General features: G+C 41.7%; 1 protein-coding gene across 1 annotated transcript in view; it reads right to left on the bottom strand.

The window, feature by feature from the left end:
* Positions 1-16,278, bottom strand: part of LOC128849079 (neural-cadherin-like) — a 117,095-nt gene that overhangs the window by 8,768 nt on the left and 92,049 nt on the right. Inside the window, exons 25-32 of the mRNA XM_054049454.1 lie at positions 12,026-12,153; positions 10,941-11,064; positions 9,478-9,658; positions 7,963-8,129; positions 6,976-7,240; positions 4,472-4,652; positions 2,460-2,704; positions 568-722 (exon numbers count right to left, since the gene is read on the bottom strand). Of these exons, the coding sequence (XP_053905429.1) occupies positions 568-722; positions 2,460-2,704; positions 4,472-4,652; positions 6,976-7,240; positions 7,963-8,129; positions 9,478-9,658; positions 10,941-11,064; positions 12,026-12,153 (1,446 nt within the window). The remainder of the gene's footprint in view (positions 1-567; positions 723-2,459; positions 2,705-4,471; positions 4,653-6,975; positions 7,241-7,962; positions 8,130-9,477; positions 9,659-10,940; positions 11,065-12,025; positions 12,154-16,278) is intronic.

Below are 16,278 nucleotides of genomic sequence, written 5' to 3'. Positions count from 1 at the left end.
TGGTATTTTATTCCAAGAGCTAAAAAGCTTTAGCTAAAACAAGGATAGTACCAGCATTTACAGTAATTCATCAGTGAATTTATGATGAATGAGTTTAATGAATAAAAACTGAGACTTTAAGGTGTAATAGGTCATGTTCTAATAACACACAAAATGTGGTAAGAAGTGTGATCAAAAGAGCTGGTCCATAAGGAAGATTTCATGTTAGAGTTTTCTAAAACCTTATCGCTACAGCAGTAATTGCCACTGACAACGGCAGAGCCTCCAGAGCATGAAGCCAGAAAAGGATCATCCATAAATTCTTTAACTGCTAAACTCATCCTACAAGCATATATAATCACTCACATAGGTACTTCTGCTTTAAGGCAAATTAAACTTTTATAGACCTTTATGTATCCATTTGTAAAAAAACATGCAACCTTACAAATAAGTTCATCAGTTGCTTGCGGTAATGTAACCAGCAGCACCGAGACTAAGGGTAAAGCACAACAGACTCCCCTGTATTTCATTAGAGTGGAGAACCACTAGCCCACTTGTATCATATTCATTTAATGGAACAATCCTTACTTGATCTTGCTCCCCACCCCCTTCTTCATTATAGTTGAGGATATTTTCTCTGATGTCCTCCAAGTCATCATGATAGGCAGAGACCTGGTAAACTCCTCCATTCAAACCTTTGTGACTCTTCCAGCGAGTCCACAGGAAAGCACCACTGAACAGAACTGTGTGTGCACATGGGAGTGAAGCAGAGAGTGATCATTCAGAAACGAAGCAGAGAATAACCCTTTTTTTTTTTTTTTTTTTTAAATACTGCAGTGTGGTAAAGACAGTAACTATTACTGGATATTGCACTGCCAGACTGAAATGGGTAGAAGGGCTTCAGTCTTCACACTAAGTGCCTGAGTCTGCTCTCACATCATTGTAAACCGGAAATAACATCACTAAAATCAGTGGCCCAGATCCTCAAAGGCATTTATTTATATGCTTAACTCCCACTGATTTCAATCGAAGTTAGATGCCCAAGAACCTTCAAGGATTTGAGCCAAAGTAGGTACATTGATTTAAAGCCAGTATAAAGAGAGATGATTCAGGCCCTTTAAAAGGCAAGTCTATAAAATCATCTGCAGCTGTAGAGGTCAGCTCTTCTTTTGCTTTGAGCATTACTTCCATTAAAGGTAGTTACAAGCGATATCAAAGGGAGAAGGAGAGGCCTTGAGGGCTTCCTTTATTACAAAGTTAGTAATAACTGAATGACATGCAGAAATGGTTATTTGAGACCAAAATATCTGTTTACCGTATTGACTTGGACAGACTTGATGCTTAACAGAAAATGCATACAAAGATGTAGCACAAAAACTGATGCAGATGAGTTCTGAAGAACAGATACAATTCTGTGAACAAGAACAGAAATGAAGCATAAGATGACATGAGACAAAGGGAAGAGGATTGTGTATCACACACTTTATTAGAAAAAATAATTCAGGCACATTTTTATGCCAACATCTGCAAATTTAAATAATTTTAAAAATTGTGTTTAGTTGCAATTTACATGCTGAAAATTGTTAAAAACTTCTACTACATTGAAGATGTTTGTTAACATTTTGTAAATACAAACTTGTATACAGTGTGCTACTATCTTCACTGTAAAAACATACAATAAAATCCTCTCTTAATACCCAGTCCTGAACCCATTGGAGTTGATGGCAAAACTCCACAGCAATTTCAATAAAAACAGGATGGGGCCTTTACTGTATAAAACTTAAAATGTATTTACTGTGAGAATGAGCATTTTTATAAATTGGTCATAAGTTTTCTTTTGAGATTTCTGTGTTTAAATTTTCATTCTGCAGTTTACCAGAATGTGATATATAGATCTTATCATATGCAACAATCCTTTGCCAAGTTTTTTTTAATGGAATCTGATTTTGAGGTACTCAAGTATAACAAAAATTCTTATAAAAAACCACCAACTTCTGATTTATTTACATTGTGATAACTTACAGTTGGCCAGATATTAAAAATAAACATGCTCCTAGCCTGGATCTAGAGGTCAAAGTCTGCATTTAGGAACAGTTTATTTCTCATGGGCTGAAATACCCGTTCCATAACTAGCTGTATTTTAAATAATGACTTTCTCCTAGCAATCTTTTTCCTAGCTTTTGATTGAATTTGCCTCTACTTGTACCTTCTGAACAGTTTCTTGGCAATGAAATGCCACAGAATCAGGAAACTGCAAGGGCTTTCCTCAGCTGAATCAATGCCAAATAACAATGTAACTTTTGCGGACAGGGGAATGAAAAGTGACAGTGGATGGAATAGAGAGGACAAAACAGTGAAGGCAGAGTCCAGGTTCCACAAGGAAGCAAATTCTTCACAGAAAGACAACACGATCGGTGTCCAAAGGAGAATGGATAAATTAAATCACCAAAGGTAGTATAAGATGTAGTTGCCATAACTACCTAATAGTGCCAAAAAGCAAATGCAGATGGCGAACATGGAACTGAAGCTCAAGCCTGCATCCTTGTGAAAGATTGCCAGGGTGATTTCACAGTAACGGCCTGTATAGCCATCAGGGCAATGACATCGGAACTTGGTTGGAGACTGGGAGATACACGTGCCAAAGTTACAGGGTCTTTTAGCACATACAGTATAGACACAATGCCTGCCTGTGGCATTCTCTGTGAGCAGGTGTCCCGGAGGGCAACTGGAAAGACAAAAAGCAGAGAAAAACAACAAAAATCCTCGATAACAGCAGACATGGAAGAGAGCACTGAAAACCCTACACCGCCTTTGGGACAGATGCTGTATATCTGAATACAGTCTTCTGAGTTATTTTATGCCAAGGAAGCTTACTGTAGCTCCTACTGTTGCAGTGCTTACCCACACAAATAGTCTCAGTGAAATCAGGGAAGGGGCTACAGAGTTCTTCTCTTCAGTGAAACAAGACAAAAATAATGAGACTCACTCCTCCAGACACTTGCTCGTGTGAATGGACTGGGGGATGCCAGTAGTCCCACTGGCTTCAGTGAGACTACCTGCATGAGCAAGTGTTTGATCAAGTGCAGGATTTGCAGGTCTATCCAAATGCCATACGATGACATTAGCCTCTCCTGTGTTTTCCCCAGTTCAGTGAATCTCCAAGCCTCTAGAGATTTAAAGTATTTGTGACAAAAAACATCTCTAAAATTCTCCTTATTAGAACAGTGCTAATACAGGAGTAGACTAAGGTGTTGTCTTTACTGCAGAATTAACTCCAGTTATAACTCAAGTGTTGTCCCTAACTCGAGTCCCATCTACAGAAAAAAAAAAAAACATTACTTGAGAGTGGTGGTGCTTTTAACTTGTCAGCTGGCACATCAGGGGGTACAGGCTATGGCTCCTGTTAGCACAGCTCATCAGCTGCTAACATTATCACTCTGCTGTTTCACAGCATGACTACTCTCATTCAAGCTAGGCTAACTCAAGAGGTGTTAACTCGGTAGAGATAACATAAGTTAATTTTGCAGTGAAGCCAGCCTTAGAATGAAGAATGAGCTGATGTTTCCATCTTAAACCATAATTTTTAGGAACACTCTGGCTCTTAGAAACTGCATCCAGCCACACCTTGTCATAGACTGTCAGCCTAAACACAAGTATTTTCATGTTTTCATTTTTCTTCTGGTTATAAAATATACTTTTGAGCTAGCTTCAGATGTCTTGTTTGTTTCTTTCTTTGTTTTAAGGTATTAAATTTGTCAGGAGTTAACTCTGAATATGGATTAAGCCCCTTTAGGTTTTGCAGGAAAATACGTTCTGAAGGTGACTATCTTGATTTGAAAAACAGGTTTTTGTGTTTTTTAAAAAGTCACTTCAAGCACTGTCACAATTTCGATTATCCTCTAATAATGAATGCTCAATGTAGCATTCCTGCTTGAATTTAGTATGACAAGATACAGCATTCATTATAGATCATATCCTCTGACTTATGCCTAACATTTTATGCTGTTTAAAGGGCATCTGACACACAAAAACAATGTTTATATCCACGCTATCTTCAGAGCGGCTCATTTTAGAAATTTAGTAGCACTATCATTCCATATTTCTTCCCAATTTCAGCTTTCAGAAAGTGGGTCAAATTGTTCTGTATTTGCAATACTCCATGAGCAGCTTTAATAGAGCAGAAAGCCAAATGCCCAGCTGGTGTTAATCTGCTTACCTTAATTACAGTCAAGGGAGATACACCATTTTATACCAGTTGAGGATCTGGTTGAAAGGGACTGTGCTCTGATTTACATCAGTAAACTCTGCTGAAGCTAATGAGGTTGTAGAGGCATAAAGAAGGGTAGAATTTGGCCCTGTATTTCACTATAGTTTAACTGGATGATGCTATACAGAGGACTTCCCAGTGGCAAGATTCAACTTATACACTTCTCAGCATCCAGCCCTCCCACGTTGCCCTGGCATTTTCTATGCTTTTGCTTTCCCCAATTACCTGCATTCATGCATCATCCACAAGTCAATACAAATAAACGGCTGGCTACAGGGGTTGTTCCTACAAGCCTCTGAAGAGCAGCCTTCTTTCACTCCTTGGGCACTTAATACTGACACCAGCTCCTTAGTGAGAGTATCCAGAGGCAGCCTGTAGTTATTAAATCTGACATCCTTCATACATCCTAAGGCAAAAAACAAAAGGGACTTGGGGTTTGAAAGCTGTTCAGCAAGAAGAACTATTTGAAACCACTGTCAGTACTAGCAGACTGAGCATATGTTATATTTAGAGATGGGCCGAAGCCACAAAGTTATTTCCCCAAACTTTAGGGGAGTTTGATCCAGGCTTTTGATTGGGGTGACCAGACAGCAAGTGTGAAAAATCAGGACAGGGGATGGGGGGTGATAGGTGCCTATATAAGACAAAGCCCCAAATATCGGGACTGTCCCTATAAAATTGGGACATCTGGTCACCCTACTTTTGATTCATCCCATTAGATATGGGCCAGATTCCGATATCCAAATTTTGGAGTTGCATCCCTGTTGTTTTCCAGCCCCCTATCTGATTGAGAGAAAGACACCTGTGCCAGTTGCCAATTCACCATTTTACTATGATTTCTAAGGGAGAGTTCAAATAGCCAGAAGAAGAGCTCCTCCAGTGTGCCTGTGTCTCGGCGTGTGTGTGAAAAAGAACTATACTTTATTACGATTCTCTTTCATACAAGAAAAAAAAAAAAGAAAGACCAGTAATGACTGAGGAGGCTGGGGATGCACTACCAATAAAAAATTACAATACTGACTGCATTTTTAAACAGAATGTAGGACCCAAGTGCATATATGTCACACCAGGTTTTGGGACTCCCTGTCCTATGTTTCATGCACAAGAGCATCCCTCCTCTCCCCAGAGATGTTACTGTCTTGTCACAGGAGGATTAACTGAAGGCCAACCTCTGGTCATGAAGATGGCAGATGAGAGAGGGGGAGTGATGCATAGATACATTTGTCAGTGCAGTATTGTACAGCGTAGTGGGGTATGTGGATTGTATGCCAGTATTGAAGATACAGTACAATCCCACACCTTCATGGAGGATGAGTGGAGATATGAGGGCATACTAAAGGTTGGTTTTGGTATCCATAGCTCCGTGTTTCTCTGCTTCCCCTTTTTGTAACCTTAACTTTGCATTTCTTGTTTTTATGAGAGTTATTTGAATTTTAATCTACAACATTATATTAAGACCTTTTCCAATCCATTGTTGATACATATTTAAAACCTTAACTCTAGTTTAACAAACATTTTAGCCTGCCCTAGTGGAAGTTCCAAGTGACTCCATTATAATCTTTCAGCTGGGAGACCATGAGCCGCAGTAATCCAAACTTCACATAGCCTATTGCTGTTTTCCTAGCAGTGTTTAAAGTTAAGAACATCCGTTTTGCAATGTACTGTGCAATGAATAGGGCCCTACCAAATTCACAGTCCAATTTGGTCAATGGTTATAGGATTTTAAAAATCATAAATTTCATTATTTCAGCTATTTAAATCTGAAATTTCATGGTGTTGTAATTGTAGGGGTCCTGACCCAAAAAGAAATTGGCGGAGGGGGGCGGAGAGCTTGCAAGGTTATTGTAGGGGGGATTGCGGTACTGCTACCCTCACTGCTGCTTGCGGCAGCACTGCCTTCAGAGCTGGGCGACCAGCTCTGAAGGCAGAGCCACCACCACCAGCAGCACAGAAGTAAGGATGGCATGGTATGATATTGCCACCCTGACTTCTGCGCTGCTGGCGGAATGCTGCCTTCAGAGCTGGGTGCCCAGCCAATAGCCGCTACTCTCTGCCTGCCCAGCTCTGAAGGCAGCACAAAAGTAAGGGTGGCAATACCATGACCCCACTAAAATAACCTTGTGACTCCACCTGCAGCTCCCTTTTAGGTCAGGACCCCCAATTTGAGAAACGCTGGGCTCCCCTGTGAAATCTGTATAGTATAGGGTAAAAGCATACAAAAGACCAAATTTCACAGTCCGTGACGCATTTTTCATGGCCATGAATTTAGTAGGGCCCTAGCAATGGACAATATTTATCACAAGGTAATTCACCCAGCAATGTAGGGGCAACAGATGTCCCAAATGTAGAGAACTGCTATGGTTCTGCTTTTTAGGCGTGGGCAGCTGCAAAATGGATGCACAGGGCAGATCCAGGCTTGCATATCTAATTCAGCAGGGAAATTTGCAGTATGACTGAAGAGGGCTGTATAGGTGGTGTGCAGGAGTCACTGCCCCGGTTTTAGCCCAGTGGCTAAAGTCTAAGCTGTGGATGGGGCTTTTCCTGTACCTTTCCCCTAGGTAAAGGGTGGATTTTGACTTCCTTGACAAATCCCCACAAAGTTGCCTTGCAAAAAATCCATTTAACTCAAGCTTTGTGCTGAGAAAGTGAACTTCACTTAATGTGCACACACATCGATACCAATAGCCCTTCTACATTCTTATGCCCCAGTTAAACCAAGAATTCCTTACCTTGAAAACTTTGGTTCTGATTGACAGGGTAAGTGTTTCCAAGGACCAACCTACTGGGATCGATCACAATCTCTTTGCATACTCCTGCTGCTCTCAGGATTTCTCTCTTCCCACCTCCTTCATAAAGGCGAAGGGTAAATTCGTTTTCAATTCTCTCCAGGGTGATATGATGCCACTCACCATTATCAATGTTGTAGGAGGGAAGGTTTACGGCATAGTCTCCATCACCCAAGTTATAGGAGACAGTTAAGAATCCCTGAACAACCTTGTGGATTATTAACAGAGTATTAGGGAAGAAAATCACAATCACTCCTGTATTTGATCTGTCGGGTTACTTCAACCAAACTTTTTTTAACTAATGAGTAATCTTGACAAAAATGTTTACTTAAACTTAGACAAAGACAATGGGCTGGCTCAGGGGGTTAGGAATGTGATTCTGTCACATCTACGTTGCCAGTTCAAACCAATCCAGCTCAGCAGTGACCAATGTGTTACCATTTCTGGCTGTTAATTACCCTATGTGACATGAATTTGGCACTCTCTGTGCAGGGACCAACATCACAAAAACTGCTTGTGGCATCTTTCCTGGCAGTGTCATCAAAGAATAGTGGAAATTGAATTATATAGTCTTACTGGAGGAGTGGGACGTGCAAGGCTCACACTCACACAGCCCTTGCAGGCAGCTGTCAGACCGGACACTGGACTAGGTGGACCACTGTTCTGATCCCGTTTTACACTGATGTAACTCCACTGCAGCCAATGGGATGACACGGGTGTATGGTCAGTTTAACTAGTGGAGAACCAGGCCCACTTTCCTAACATGAATGAACAGAATTGTACAGTACAGATTTTCAGGGGCTAGTTTGGTTTTACTTGCTAGGATAGTGTACAGCACAAAAGTACTCTCTTATCCATGTTTCACTGGGCTACACATGAGCTGGAACTGAATTCACTCTGTGCTGTGATTGTCCAAGACTATTCACTAACCTGCAGGGTGATGTGTTCATCCATGGCTCGGGAAGACATGCTCATGATGACACTATTGGGCTGTCGTGTCCTGACCGTCACCTCTAACAGCGTCTTGCGGGCTGGTGCATCAACAGGAAGCAGATACCGAATGTGGCTCCCTGGCCCAAAGGAATATTCTTTGGCAACTAAGAAATTCAAAAACTTTTAAAAATTACCCCAAGCAGGGAAAGAGCGATGTAAGTAAAACAAAGAATTTCTCCAAATTAGTGTAAACAGCCAGTGAAATGGTCTCTAGTGCTGACATAACATGCATTTTTGGGAAAGTCCTTCAAGCCTTTGCCACTGCTCCCTCAGTAGCTGTTCCCCTGCCTTCAAAGACATCGGAGGTTCCGCCACTGAGCAGGGCTAGGCGCATCTCCATCTGGATCCTGTTAATGCTGCTGTTTAAAATGCTCAGAGGGTGTTAACAGGAAGTAACAGGAGGTCCGCCCTCACACTGCTCCTTCCCCCAGGGACTGAGCATATTTTCTGCACAGGGATCCCTGCCCAAGTGACTGAGCCCAGTGCCTCCCCGGCACTCTTCCTCTTTTCCCAGCCTGTTGACCAAGGACCAGGTAGCTCCGTAACTAGAAATGAATATTTGAATTATTTTTAAAGCATGTTTACAGCAGCTCCTTTAAAATTAACACAAGGTAGAAAAGGCCTCATTTAGCAACACAATGGAAATGCCTTTTACTTTTGCTCAATTAACTCTTATTTTTCTCCAGCAATCGACTGAATGCCTTTTTGAACTCCTGCTTCAGGATGCAGACCAAACACAATCTTTCCCGTCTGCCCTCAGTCTCTGACAAAGACAATGGGAAGAGACTGTGAGCACATTTAAATTAGTGTAACAAATCAGTGGCCAAAGTTGTCACTTTGCTGCACATATTGGCAACCCGGAGGCAGCAGGGATGGAACTCAGATCCTCCTGCACCAAAACCACAGACCTCTTGGCCCTAGAAAATATCATTTCGATGTTAGCAGTACAATGCTTATGACACCCAGCTGAGCAATTATGATTCTGTCCCATTCCAATTACTCAGTGAGTGTGAAACATCGACAGACCCCAGTCATTGGAAGGTGGGATTGAACCGGGGGCCTCTGGAGCTTCCTGCATGAGCTTCTTCTGCATGAGCTAAAAGGCAACTGGCTCTTAGCTAAGGCTGTAGAGCAGACCCACCTCTCTCTAAATGGTCTCGGTGCCACTAAATGGGACAGAACACCACACCCAGAAGGCGTGTGGGTTACAAGTGCACAGATACCATCAGTATAAAAGACGATCTGGTGATGAGGAAGACATATTTCAAAAAGCAATTAAAATGAAGGATGGGATTAACAAAAAATGCCCAACCAAAAAATCAGAACATGACCCTGGGCAATATGTTCAAAGCCTTATCAAAAGTGTCATTAATTGTGAACATCTTAAGCGAACTGTTCCGTAAATTGCACCATCACCGCCATCAATAACATCATAGAGAAAAAAGACTTCACCTTTATCACATCTGTAGCCATAGTAACCAGGCAAACAGTGACAGCTGAATGAGGTCCACTCTCCAAGACATCTTCCATGAATACCACAGGAAGAGAAGCCCGTGGTCTCACAGCTCCCATCTGTCAATGCACAGCCAGGGGAGCTATTCAGGGACTCTGCAGGAGATTCAAGGTCATAAACCTTAAAGAGAAAATCACAGAACATTGTGATTTTGTTTTAACAAGCAGTTAAACTTTATCCAGGAGATCAATACCTACAGTATACCACACTGTCTGTATAACTATCTAATTTCTCTCTTTTGTAGAGCTGAAGCCATGTTTTGTTTTAAAAGCACTAGTTTTCAACATGTTTAAATAAATGTTTGACTTTTAAATATTAAATATCAAGAGTCATATTTTGCATATGGATATGCTCAAGCAACACACACTGACGGTATTTAAAACAAAGCTGGCATGGGTCTATATATATTTCATTAACATTCAGAAGTTCCTTGAGGGGGAGTTAGGGAATGTTACCTGGCAGGACAGATGGATAAACAATAGAAGGTGGGACAGAAGGAGATAAACAACAGCACAGTTTCTGTCTCACAGAAACATCTGCTTCCAGGTAAGAGATAGTTTATTATGTTAATTATACTAGCCATGCAAAAAACAAACAAAAAAAAGCCAATACCATTGTGCCGGATATAAGCGGAGTTGAATCTGACATTTATTAAAAAAAAACACAAGTGGTGGTTTACTTTAATGGGAGCTGCACATGTGTATCTGAAGCCGTGATGTGTGCCTCTAAAGTTTCTTCTAACTGTTCAACCAACATTATAACAGACTGGAAGGTGGCTTTTGCTGTTTCCCAGTGGACTCCCACATTGCCAGAGAAACACAAATGACAACACATTTCATCAAGCTGGCTGCCCTCAGTGTGAATCAGAAATGCCAACTGGCATTAAACCCATAAATGGTATGTTCTATTGCTTTATATATGGTAACAAATTTATCTATCTTCTACATCTTCATAGCATTGCTAAGCAAAATGATCACCTTTATGGCAATTTTTGGAGGTTACAGCCTACTTAAGCGTCCTAATGACAACTACTTTCCCATGATTTAGCATTATTCGAAATGACTCATCAGCCTAGGACTTTACCATTAAGTTCTCTATTTGCTATTTAATGTAAACGACATATCTTATACATGGACATTTCTGCTGCTGAACATACGATTGCTCAAAAAAGGGTAAAAAATAAGCATGTAGGCAACTCATTGAAAATAAGAGATGCATTATAGGGCCAATCCTGCAGGGAGCTGCTAATCCCTTATGGGACCAGTCCATTACTAATGAGAACCAGAAGAGTGCCTACATCTTCAGAATACAAATCCAATTTCTCAGACAAAATTCCTAAAACTCTAGACCCAAAAGTGATACATCTTTACAAATGCAAAAATCATGACATATCCTGTCTTACCTGAGTATCCAAGATGAAATTGCGCAGGCAGCCAGTAAAATGCTTGTGTTGTAACTGAGGGTATGAATACGGAATTGATTCTTTTACACCACCCAGCTGAAGAACTTGGATCACATCCAAATACCTTTGAACAGTGAAATCAATATGAATTGGCCTGTTTTACCTTAAAATACATACACTGCAGTATAGAGAAGATAAATAGCACCACTCCTGCATTTCCAAGGAATAAACTGAGGAATGGCAACTTTCTACAAAGATAAGAAAAACTAAGAACCAAATTCTCTGCTAGTGTAAATCCACTGAAAACAATGGAGTCACCCAGCAGAGAATTTGGCCCTAAGGATTACATATGGAATTTTCAAGTTTAGCACTGAAGTGGTGGGAGTTTTAAGATGCTGAGCACTTCTGAAAAATCCCACTCTAAATATACATGTGAATAAGCAAGGAATGTGGGTGTTGCAATCTAGGAATCAGACTTCAGGATTACAAATTATTCTGAGTTATATAGATTGGCACCATTAAGGTAACCCTACTGAAGTCATAAAATCACAGAAGTGTAGGGCTGGAATTACTCCAGATTTACACTTGTGTAATTGACAGCTAAATTTGCCCTTACACATTTATGTTTGTTACTAGTTTTAATTGAGAGTTTACAAGATTTACAGTATTGAGCAAATAAAATCTGATCTAGTTGGGGTCCAACCCTGCTCTGTTTAAAGTCAGTGGAACAAATTCATTAGTAAGGTTTGCAGTAGTAGGTCCAATAATTGCTTAATAATTAAGGAGTGTCTGTTGAGTGAGGGAGAATAATCCTGTGGTAAAGACATAGTACTATGGATCAGGAGATATAGATTCTGTTCCTAAATCTACTACAGACTTGATCTATGACCTTGAGCATATCACAACCTCTGAGGTAGGTTAGTTCATTAATGTTGGTATAGCACTTTGAGAGCCTTGGATAGAAGACACTGTAGAAATGCACAGATGTCTTCTGAAGCATTAACCACCCTGATTTCATCTTGATAAATTAGATGTTCAAAGATATTAAATTATTTTTCAGTTAATCTCCAGAAGTGCACTGTTACCTTCCTCTTTGTGGAATAGTCCCCGTGACCTCACAGTTTGTGCGGTCTTCAGTTGACAACCATTTACCTAGTCCCTCTATCTCTGAAACAATAGCTGCACTGCAACGATCCAAAGTGAATCGAACATCCTGCACCAAAACATAGAAGGCTATTGTCATACCATAAAATGAAGAATTACACTGTGCTTCATTGAACTGCTTCAAACATTGTACTCAAGTTTTAGCCATTTCCCTCTTCCTTGCACTATGCAAATGGCAGGTCTGGGCAACTGGGCGCTGGAATTCGGAGTGTTACAGAACCTATATACACCCTACAAGTAGGTTGCTGGGCCATGCCAGGGGCCCACGCTAACCTTGTCATTTGTGATTGCAGGAGACATCGTGAGGAGGGTCAATGTCTGGATCTGCAGGCTCTCTATTGCTCATTGGGCCAGTGAGATGGTGACTGGGTCAGTAGGTGGATTACAACTGAGATTCAAGGCTGAAGCTGTATGCCTGTGATGATATGGCTGATCAGCTCACGCTCCTTCTCACTTGACGATGGCCAGACTGCAGCCACCAAATGTCCTGATTTTTCACTTTGGTGTAAATGATCTTGGGGCTTTCACCAAATTGAATTTAAGAATTAGCATCCAGAGGGATGTGGAATTGATTAGAGAGTGGAGGCCACACAGAAGACTGGTTTGGTCAAGGATGCTTGCAAGGCGAGTTTGGCAGGAAGCTGTCAAGTCAGCCCACATCAAACAGGGCCTGAAAAATGTTAACTGGGAACTGGCTAGTTTAATTTCCGGAGTGGGTGGCTCAGAGATCACACACAGAGACATCCAATATACAGGCATATATACATACAGAGACATCCAAGCTTTTTAGGGGTGACAGAGTTCCTCTCTTGATGTGGGGGCAAACATTTGGCTCCATGACCTTAAGAACTGGATCCAGGCAGGAAATCGCCAGGGTTCCCAGCCCTCCAGGATTGTCCTGAAGTCTCCAGGAATTAAAGATTAATCTTTAATTAAAATTTATGTCATGTGATGAAATCTCCAGGAATTCATCTAACCAAAGCTGGCAACCCTAGAAATCGCTACCAAGCAGTGTGGGTCAGAATGTGACCTTAAATGTTATACTAATTGGTGGTGTCCTCAGTGGCCAGCATAGATAAGGCTAAAAAGGACCAGGCTTCAGGAAGTAAATGGGACCCAGCATTGCACTGGTGGTCCTTTTGTCTATGGAAAAAAGGGGACATCTGAAGTCTTCACTGACTGAGGTCCTGGTAATCTCTATCCCCCACATGTAGGGGGAGATGAAGAGGATTTGGAAGTGAATTGAGTCCTAGGGGAAAGTGGGTCTACCACAAATTACTGGTTGTATGGTGGGAGTCCTGAACTCAGATAATGGCATGAGAGAGCAGGTATGCCCCTCCCCAGTGTTAAATACATAAAGTTGTACCCTGTTGTTTAAAATCCATCCTCTATGTCTTGTGTTCATTTGTCTGTGTGTTCAGATCATGAAAGAGTTTTGCCATTTTCTGTGCCATTTTCTATATTGCAACCAAAGGCAATATTTAAAAACAGGAAGAAATGGGCATGCAACTGTGCATTTAACTTGTGCATTTGATTACAATAGTCACACTCACAAAATGGATAATTGCATTTGCGCACACAATTAACTGAGTTGAGAATACAAAGATGTTAATTATTTGTGAAAATTAAGGTCAAAATTGCATGTACAAATTGCATGCATTTGTGTGCCTACTTTTTTCAAAAATCTGACCCTAAACTGTGCAAATGTAGAAGATCAGTAAATGTCGTACCAGATAATTTCCTTTCTGCTAGCAGAATCTCCCACAACTCTGATACATATGGGCTATTCCCTCCTGTCTGCAGTTTCCAGAGGCAGTTCAAAGCTGTTGCACAGCCCATGATAGCCACTCTCCCTTCTCCAGCTTGCTGCCAGATGATTCATTCTGAAGTTGTGATTAGTAACAATGTGTTCAATGTGAAAAAGTAAACTATGTACAGTAGGCTATAGCCTATGAGCATAGCTCTCAAAATGAAATATTGCCCCTCGGCTAGGAAGCCAATCAGGGAACTTAGAAGTGTGTGAGACACTGCTAGCAGAAAGGTAATTATCAAGTAAGAAATTTAACATTCTGCAGCTCAGTGTCTCTCATTATTCTGATACGTATGGGATAACTGCAATATCAGAATCCTTGAGATTTTTGCTGTTTTTGACACAATGAGCTAAACCTTGTCCACATGGAGTGGCCAGTAGGCCTTTAGTGCTGAACAGTGGCAAGTCATGACAGTTGCATGCAACAACTCACTTGCATGCCTTACGCAGTCCAAAATGGCATCCTCCATGCAGCATGACCTCACTCGTGTGGTGCATGTCAGGTCATACTGTGCGGAGCATCCTCCACGTGGGCCAGATGGAATCATCCCGCAGTCCAGATCCAGCCCAGTGGCTGCCAGTTGGACAATGCAGAGCCGGTTGGGCATGCAGGGCATGGAATACATGGCTTGCATCTACAGGCAGCTAGTTGAAGCTCACCTGTAGGAGAACAGAGTTCCAATCACTTTGGAAAACAGTCCTAATGAAGCTAATGCTTCTCTCTCAATAGCCAGATGGTCAGTTGTAGACAGACTGGGCCTGGATGGAGGATGGGTCTTGGTAAAGGATGTCTAGTCTCACTGGTAGCTGCAATGGTGGTTCTAATTTCAGTTCTATCAGATTGGAGAACCATAGTTTCTTTTGCCAGTGCAGAGCTAACACTTTCACTTTTGTTTCTCCTTGCCTTATTTTCGGGATCACTTTTTCTAGAAGTGGAAAGGGTGGAAATGTGTATAGCAGGCCTAGTGACCATCTGTGCAAAAACAGCATCCATCCCCAGGGATTTGGGGTCTGCTTCCCTGGTAAAGTACTGAGAAATCAGAATGAAGACTCCCTGATTCAGACATCATTCTGAGTTGCTGACTGTGCATCTGCAGAACCAGCCTTTTGGTTCAGCTTTCCTTTTATGTGTATTGCTCTTACGGAAAAGAGGGTCCTGTCTGCATTGCTTTTGCGTGTAGGGTTAAACTCCTCATTCCCCTTGGTTGCTGAAATACACCATAGTGGCCATGTTGCCCAATTGGACCAGAACAAGTTTGCTGTCTAGGTAGTTCTGGAACTTCCATTGGGCTCGTCGTGACAGCTCTGAGCTCCAATAGGTTGATGTTATGGTTCCTTTCCCAGGGGTTCCAGGCACCTTGCATTGTCCAATGCCCCAGATCCTATCAGGCTGGCATCGGTTGTGAATGCCTGTGGGTCTGGCATGCATCTAGGAAGACACTTGGGGATGTTCTGTGGGATTGTCCACCATTGTAAAGAGAGATGAGCACCAAGTTCAGAACCAGTACCTGATCTTGCATATGTTCTGGTGAATTATTCCATACTTTCAGGGGAGAGGCCTGGAGGCAGCTGATATAGAACTTTGCCCACAGGATGATTCCTATTCAATGAAACCAGGAGGCCAATTAACTAGACATTGAGCTACAGTCAGCCTTGCCCACTTTACCAACATGGTTATCAGGTTCTGGATCTTGTGGAATCTAACCAATGATGGGTAGACTTTTGCTATAGTGTCTATATCCACTCCCAGGTGAACCTATCTATGTGGCGAGAGTGAAGAAGATCTTCTTGGTGTTTATCACAAATCTGTGTGCTTGAAGCAGATCCAGCATCTGGATTGTGGCACTGTGCATCACTGCTTGGGTCAGAGATCTGATCAAAATGTCACCTAGGAAGGGATACAGGTAAATACTCTCAGACCTTACTCTGGCTATTATGACCACCAGCATCTTGAAGACGACCCTGGGGGCTGACGAAAGCATTTTGATACTGCTAGTGGACCACGCTGTACGCAATCTCATTAGTTTGTGGTAGCATGGCTGTATGGGAATGTGGAGATATGCATCTGCTAGGTTCTTAGAAGCGAGAAAATCCCTTTGGGGCAGGGATACTACTGTTAAAGCTACGGTCTCTATCTGAAATCTCATTTTCTTCATCTAGTGGTGAGCTGCATGAAATCCAGGACAGCTGTGATCCCCCTGTATACCGCTGGACAATGAAGAAAATGGAGCATAGTCTTAAGAATCTGTCTTCTGAGGGAACTCTTTCTAGTGCTGCTATGTCCAGGAGACATGAGATTTCATTTAACACCAGCTTGTGTTTGATGGGGTTACCTGAGGTGGAGAATTGGATGAAGGAGGGTTG

The sequence above is a fragment of the Malaclemys terrapin genome, chromosome 14, assembly GCF_027887155.1.
Source record: "Malaclemys terrapin pileata isolate rMalTer1 chromosome 14, rMalTer1.hap1, whole genome shotgun sequence".
Taxonomy (NCBI): Eukaryota; Metazoa; Chordata; order Testudines; family Emydidae; genus Malaclemys; species Malaclemys terrapin.
This window is presented reverse-complemented; position numbering and strand designations above follow the sequence as displayed.